General features: G+C 33.8%; 1 protein-coding gene across 1 annotated transcript in view; it reads right to left on the bottom strand.

Annotated features, from left to right (window-relative positions):
- The window catches only part of LOC107450540 (acid-sensing ion channel 2-like), a 65,780-nt gene that overhangs the window by 3,615 nt on the left and 54,343 nt on the right, over nucleotides 1–7,822 (bottom strand). The window contains exons 8-9 of the mRNA XM_071183194.1: nucleotides 6,708–6,836; nucleotides 5,588–5,663 (exon numbers count right to left, since the gene is read on the bottom strand). Of these exons, the coding sequence (XP_071039295.1) occupies nucleotides 5,588–5,663; nucleotides 6,708–6,836 (205 nt within the window). The remainder of the gene's footprint in view (nucleotides 1–5,587; nucleotides 5,664–6,707; nucleotides 6,837–7,822) is intronic.

Consider the following 7,822-nt stretch of genomic DNA (forward strand, 5'->3'; position numbering starts at 1 on the left):
AATGCATTATTTCTGAAATTATATGAATACATATTTATTACTCATAGAAGTTGCTTAAAATGTTGGCGTTTTATTATTAAATTTTATATTTTATGTATATGATCTATGTGCTAAAACAAAGCGACTGTTGTTAGCATGCTCACACTGCAAATAAGTTTTAAGTTATTTTGCATGTGACGTAGTGAGGGTATCTCGTTCCTAATCCGTTGTAGAAACGTGGCATTTTCTTACGTTAGCAACTGTTATTTCAATTTCATTTCGAATAACCCAAGCCCGTCAAGTATCAATTCTCTTAAGTGACATATTCAAAATTCCTTCACAAAGATTCTTTCTCAACGACTTCAATTCTTTGACTATATATTTAAACAGAGACTTAGCACAAAGACGGGCACGAAGTCATGTTGACCATAAACAAACTTATTATGCATCGAAGTTGCCAGGTACACAAAACAAAAGTATAGCAAGTTTACAATAAAATATATAAACAAATAATGAATCTAAGTTAAGCAAAAAAAAGTAGACGAGGAGGAATTATATTTCAGCTAATTCGATGCGAAATACAGCTTCGTATTTAATTTAACTTATAGTTAATTAACCCTCTGCACTCGAGAGGTGACTGTCAGTCACTATTGTCACATGTAAATTAACGAACACTCTAAATGTGAAATTTTTTTCACCTTAATGTTTAGTTACCATTTCATTCAGTGATCTCCGGGTATTATAAGGTAAGTTTGTAAAAAAATTTTTCAACATTTAATTGGTTGCGTCCATTTTCGTTAACAGCTGAAAGAACTTCGAGTGCAAAGGGTTGACATTCTAACTTATGTAGAGAAACTTAACTCAACTTTAATACGCCATTTAGCTGATGAAGATTAGCTGACGTCTGAGGTCACGTGTTTGGGTACATATATGGGAGGTCTTCTTCTTGAAGTGAAGTACCCAATTGAAAGCAGACTTAGAATGTGTCCGCGAAGAGATAGTAGATAAATATTTTGATTTACATTTCTGAAATTTCATCTGGTTTGTATCTTATTAAAAAATTATTTTAAACTTTATTTAGTCAAAATTCTTAACGCATATGACTTATCGCACGGGTGAAAAGGGAGTACAGGGAGCACTAAATGTCTGTGATGCGAAGTTACTTTTAAGAATATTTTTTTATTTTATTCTTCCTCCATTAAGAAATGTATACTTCTACAGATTGTGGAACATTTTCAGTTTGAATATCATAAGATTTCTTACATGTTTTCAAAAAATACTGTTATTAAATAAAATATAATTTAATGTAACTATTGTCGAAATTTAAAAACCCTTTATTGAAAAAAAGGAAGTATTTTAAAAATTTATACTGAATTTACTGACATTTTGGTAATTTTTTTGAAAAAATCTAAAAAAAATTTTCTAATTGAGACATTTTGGCTTGGAAAACTTAATACCCACACTTTTTTTAAAGGGGACACTTAGTCGAAGTTCAGTCGAGGTCCAAATATATCATTCAAAATGCACTGCAAACATACAAATAGTAATCATTTAGTTATTTTTTTTATTTATACTACAGATCATTAATGTGGAAACGTATTTAAAATGGCAAAAAGTTTAAAACAAAGGCTCTCGAACCACTCAATAAATTATATTTATGTAATTGTAAAGGTTCGTAATCGGTGAATTTACTATTGCCGACAGTCAACGTTTAGCGTTGACAGGCATATAGGCTTTGGAGGATGTCCGAAATAGTATTATTCCTTCTTGGCACTAGCAACAGCCAACAAGCAAAGCAGTGATGATCTCGCGTCTAGCGACCAGAGCGAAGATTCAAGAAAGTGCTGCACTCTGTACGCATGCGTGAAAAATCATCTACCTTATAAATAAACATTATTGAGGAGTATTCGGTAAAAATATACTTGAGGGTGCCCCTTGGCGAAATCGGCGACTTATGTTTGGCGCCATTCCTGTTTGCGCGGAACACCGTGGTAACAGGAATGACGGCCAAAACATAAGGATATTTCAATAAAACATTGGAAAATTTCAACAAAACATCGGCCAAAACTTTATAAAATTGCAATGAACCCTATATAAGCAAAATTAATAAGCCCAATAAAATGTATTTTGAATCGAAACAAAAATTAATGGAGCAAGCACAGAAAGAAAAAGAAAAAAACAACTCACTTCTTCATTAAGCTTGAATATCCTCAGGCACAAAATTCTCTACTAGCNCTAAAAACTTTTTATGACTGCCCACATACCTTCGATCTTATTGACCAGAAGTAAAAGTAACCTTACCAGCCGGTATCTAACGAAGAACTAATGGACCTCTGAAATTACGTATACCGTTGAACATTAATAACGCTAAAATCTAAACCGTTGAGAATCACGATTGGGTTTCAACATCGCCCAGCTTGGCGATCACAACTTGGCGAGAATCAAGGGGCATCCTCAAATATAGTCTATCCGAGTATTCTAAGCAATGATAGTCCTTGTTTGTCTAAGCAATTATAGTACTGTTAGTTATTATAGCAATTATGAAAGAATATAAAGTACCAGGACCGGAGGTTATTGATGGAATCAGCAAATCGAGGTTGTTGTAAGCAGTCTGACTGATGCATTGACTTGTTTTTGTTCGTTTGATTTTGGCAACCTTTTATTATTATTATAATAGAAAACATATCAATAGAAGTGTTCTTTTTTTTCGTCTAAGTTTGTCTTATGTTATAATCTTTATTAAAATATTCTTTTTCTCAAAATGATCTGTTTATTTACAATTGCAATTTAATTTCAACAATTATAGTACTTATTTGTCTCTAAAGCAATTATAGTGCTAGTTTGCCTAAACAATTATAGTACTAGTTTGTCTAGTTTGATTCTTTTGTACTAGTTGACAAAAGTTTTCTAAGCAATTGCCAATCATAAGAAAATCAGTGTAGGGAACACCAGGCAAGTGTATTCATCAAGTTTATAATTAAATTTATATTGTTAAGTATCTAAATACCCGTTTTCCGTACGGGGTGAAAGAAATCATTTAATCAGTGCGGGGTAATCAATACATCATCGGGAGATCGTTTAATCAGTACTGCACAACACTATAAAATCGTACACAAAACTTTCAGACAAATACCTTAAATAAAAAAGCCAAAATGATTCCAATACATATTTATTATGTGTTGCCCTACTCGGTGGCTTTACGTTTTCAGATTAAGCAAAACACATTCTTAGTAGTTCATCTCATCAAAATGTAGACTAACTGTATTCATCTGGCATAATGCTATCATATCATGCTAGCATCAGTATCATCTGTCATAATGCTGTAGCTCGAGCTACAGCATTATGCCAAAATGAGTTGCCTCTAGGCAACTCATTTATAAAAGTGTCCACAATCAAGCTACTTCGAGGGGCCGTTAAAAATCTGTCATAATTGGCGCAGCTATGATCGTCATCAAATTTACTAATAAATGTTTTGAACCTATAAGGGTGTATTTGGTACCTAATAAAACTGCACCAATTACCATATCAATAGTACCTATTACTCTTGGAGGAAAGGAAAGAAAGTAAAAAAATCCTATTACCAAAATTAAGCATCAGTAATAGCGAAGCGACTTTTTACGCTCTTTTAAGCGAATTAGTACCATTTCTCCATTAACTTTACTTTTTAGTTCATAGCTTATTTTCTATTTCAATTTGTTACCTTTACCAAAGTTAATTACCATCTACGTCAATAATAATATTGGCGTTTCGTTACGTTTCTCTTTAACGAATTAATACCATTTCTCTCTTAATTTTGCTTCTTAGCTCAAACCATTTTTTTAAATTTCAATTACAGTTGTTTTAAAATTATTTAGTTTCAAAGTAACACGTTTTGAAAGCACAACTATGAGCAAAATAAACACGTGATTTCAGATAACCTTAAAAATATTAATCAAAAATAAGTAAGATGTTCTGGTTGCGTCATTTGTTTACAATTAATTTAGCTTCTTGCTGAATTCCGTATTATTAAAGTCAGCCGTTTACCAGCAATCCAGTATACAGGCAAACACAAAAATTCTTTATTCTATTACATATATAGATGGATAAATAATGAGTAATTAATTATAATGAGTAACAACAGTATTGCATTCATGTATTTATTTATATTTACAACCGTAGTTGAACAGCTGACCCAATTTTATGGGTTTACGACTACTAATGTTCAACTCGGTAGCCTTTCAATCTTGAACTCAATCCATAAGACAAGGGAAACCCTGGATTGAGTATTGGGAGAAATTTGCCTTTGTGGAGGACTTTCTGACGGAGCTAACCCACATTTGCGTTACATGGAGAGGAAGATCACGAGAACCTCTCACGGTTAACCTGACGGTAAGGGGACCTCTAAACCCATGATTCGTCTACCACTGAAGATATTTCACGTCAGCACTGTGGTCGATGCAAGCCGGATGCGGAATTCGTATCGACTGGTATTCGAACCCGGTTCGCCTCATTAGAAGGCGAGTGCTCTATCCCCTGAGCCATCACGGCTCTGCTTTCATGTATTGCGATAAGGATTTAAAAAAATGCTGATTAATCCCATAGAGCAGAATTTCAGCTATTGATGTTTTTTTTTATTTAAAGAACATTGCCCAGATAGAGTAGGGGAGAGTGGGGTCAATTGTAACATTTTTTACTTAACTATTTTTAACTAACAAAAAATCCAATATATTATTAGTATTAATTGACAGACGAGTAAAGAAGACTATCATCAACTAGAGAAAAATAATAAATACCTTATTTTAAATGTTATTATATTAGTTATTAACAATTTTTGACAGTCGTGTACTTGTTACAACTGTCCCNCTATTAACCGTCGTTGAACAGCTGACCCAATTTTATGGGTTTACGACTACTAATGTTCAACTCAGTAGCCTTTCAATCTTGAACTCAATCTATAAGACAAAGGAAACCCTGGATTGAGTATTGGGAGAAATTTGCCTTTGTGGAGGACTTTCTGACGGAGCTAACCCACATTTGCGTTACATGGAGAGGAAGATCACGAGGACCTCTCACGGTTAACCTGACGGCAAGGGGACTCTAACCCATGATTCGTCTACCACTGAAGATATTTCACGTTAGCACTGTGGTCGATGCAAGCCGGATGCGGAATTCGTATCGACTGGGATTCGAACCCGGTTCGCCTCATCGGAAGGCGAGTGCGAAAGCCATCATCCCCTGAGCCATCATGGCTCTGCATTGATGTATTGCGGTAAAGATTTAAAAAAATGCTGATTAATCTCATAGAGCAGAATTTCAGCTATTGATGTTTGTTTTTTTTATTTAAAGAACATTGCCCAGATAGAGTACTCTAAAATTCGGCAGAAGTTCCAAAATACAGAGAGCAGCATTTTCCTGAAACGTAGCTTAAGTCAAGGGTTAAATGCAAATCCATCATTGCATGCTGGTTGATGGCATTAGCTGGTGTTAGTGTGAAATAATGATATTCAACAGATATTTCGAACATCGTCTAAAGCGACTATGTGATTGTCAACAATTACTAGATTTCAGACTACCACTGTAACATGCATATTATATATGTTCTTATATACAAAATATCAAAATTACTTACACTATACGAAGCCACTTCGCTGTCATGATCGATTTGCAAAGTATTATAATATATTTTCACACCAACCATCATATTCCTACAAAAAAGAATAAATAAATAAATAAAAATTATTTAGCTAATAACGACACTGTAAAAATTTGGCATTATCTAAACGCAATTGCAGCATATATTGTCTTGCGTTCTTTTTACAACTAGTTGAGTACAAGTATTTTATGATGTAATGTTAATGAGAACATTTTTACAAAAGATGTTATTTTTAATCAATGATACATCTGGCAACGTCTACGATGTGAGGAAATTTTTTTGTTGAACTTTTCGGTTTTCGATTAATTTCAAGCGAAAGTCGCCAAAAACTGTAAACCTGCTTCAACATTTTTTTTAAATTTATTTTTTTAAACACATAAAATTAAAAAAATTGAATGAATTTTTTAAAAAAAATAAATCAAAGAAAAAGTTGAATTTTCTTGCACCCGGCTAACAGAAAAGAATCATAATTTTTTGGAAAAAAATAAGAGGAATTTGAATACATATCGGACTCCTGGTGGCTGAGTGGTAGCGGTTCGCGCTCCCGTGCCACAGGTCCTAGGTTCGTTCCTCGGCCGGGCAAGGTTGACTCAGCCTTTCATCCTTTCAGTGGGTCGATAAATGCGTACCAAGCATGCTTGGGAACTAAACACTGGTGTTTCCGCCCTCGGCTGACCACCAAACCGGAATCTGCTCTCGCACCCTAGAACCCAAGGTCAAGAAAACTGAGATGGGCACAGTAGGCCTTGGCCCCCTATGGGCTGTCGCTCCAATGAGTTTAGTTTTTTTAGAATACTTATCGGTGTTACTCTAAAAAAAACTTATAATATTCCTGTCACGTTTCAGGTTTCAGCCGAGAAATGTATCTGTGACTTCTAAGGCTGTTATAAATATATGATAGATTATATATGTTATATGTTAGATATATGATAGATATATGTTATAAATATATGATAGTGTATGGTGTTAGCATGCGCATGTTGTTGCAAAGTAATAATTGAAAAATACCTTAAGCGTCGGGTAACATATGAAAGAAATTAGTGGGGAAAAAATAAATTTCAGCCCTTTCTAAAAAGTACATAAATAGGTATCTTACTCGTGCGTTGCATTTGCTACTCTGTAATTGCCTTTTGAATCTTTATCAAGTGTCCGTATCGCTTTCACTGCTCGAAAAAATTTTTCATTTAGTTCACTGGATGAGCTTATATACTTGTATATCATTTCGCTAAAATAAAAAGAAGAGAAACGCAATAATTAAAGTTTTTCGGGTCTTTATTGTACAACTGGTCAAGTTTAATTAACAGTTAAACAAAACAAACAAATACAAGCAAATGAACTTAGCTATCTTATTTATCTCACGAGTTGTGTTAGAAGTGCGATGAAAAAGCGCCATCTATATTGCGATTTTTCTTAAATCCTACACCATGGCATTATAGTCTCTGCAACAAGTATAAAAAGAAAAGAAAAAACACTAAACAGGAAAAAAATGAATTGGGTAGTTTCAAAGTTTGGCAGTTCTGTTTTTTTTTTTTTTTTTTTTTTTTTTTTTTTTTTTTTTTTTTTTTTTTTTTTTTTNCCAACCTGGGGGCGATAGAGCTCCTCATGGGGGCGATAATCCTTAGGGGGGCGATCGGGGGGCGACAAGTATTCAAAAGATAAAAGTTGCTAATAATATTAATGACAAAAGCTATTTGAGATCAAAATTGAAAACATATATGAAGCTTATGGTTCTGGTGTAGACAAAGAATTACGATAGTTAAAAATTAAAAAATTTCAAGTTCAGTATCGTTTTCGTCATACGTTTTGGTATCGCTGGCGGAAATCTGACCTTCAAGAATTCTCTTTTGTTGAAAGTCATGGTCTTTTATATATCTTCTTCTCCTCAAATGTTCCTCTCTCGTCTCATTCCCATCCCTCCGATTTTAAAAGGCATGTAATAGGAGAAACGGATTGATAGACGAAATATTTATATAACTCTAAACCTCACACATTTGGTGAACTCTTATTTTACCTGCTACTAAAAAAATTGTTGAAATCATGTAGGGTGAGGGATCGAGCAATAATATAAAACCTCTGAGCAATAATACTGTTTCCAGGCTTATTGATGAGATGGGTGCAGACGTTGAATCAAAACTCGTTAAATTTAAGAGAGAAGGTAAATTTGCGTTGCAGATTGATGACTCAACTGTGATAGATAACAAAGCTATTGTA

The sequence above is a fragment of the Parasteatoda tepidariorum genome, chromosome 7 (genome assembly GCF_043381705.1).
Source record: "Parasteatoda tepidariorum isolate YZ-2023 chromosome 7, CAS_Ptep_4.0, whole genome shotgun sequence".
Lineage (NCBI taxonomy): Eukaryota > Metazoa > Arthropoda > Arachnida > Araneae > Theridiidae > Parasteatoda > Parasteatoda tepidariorum.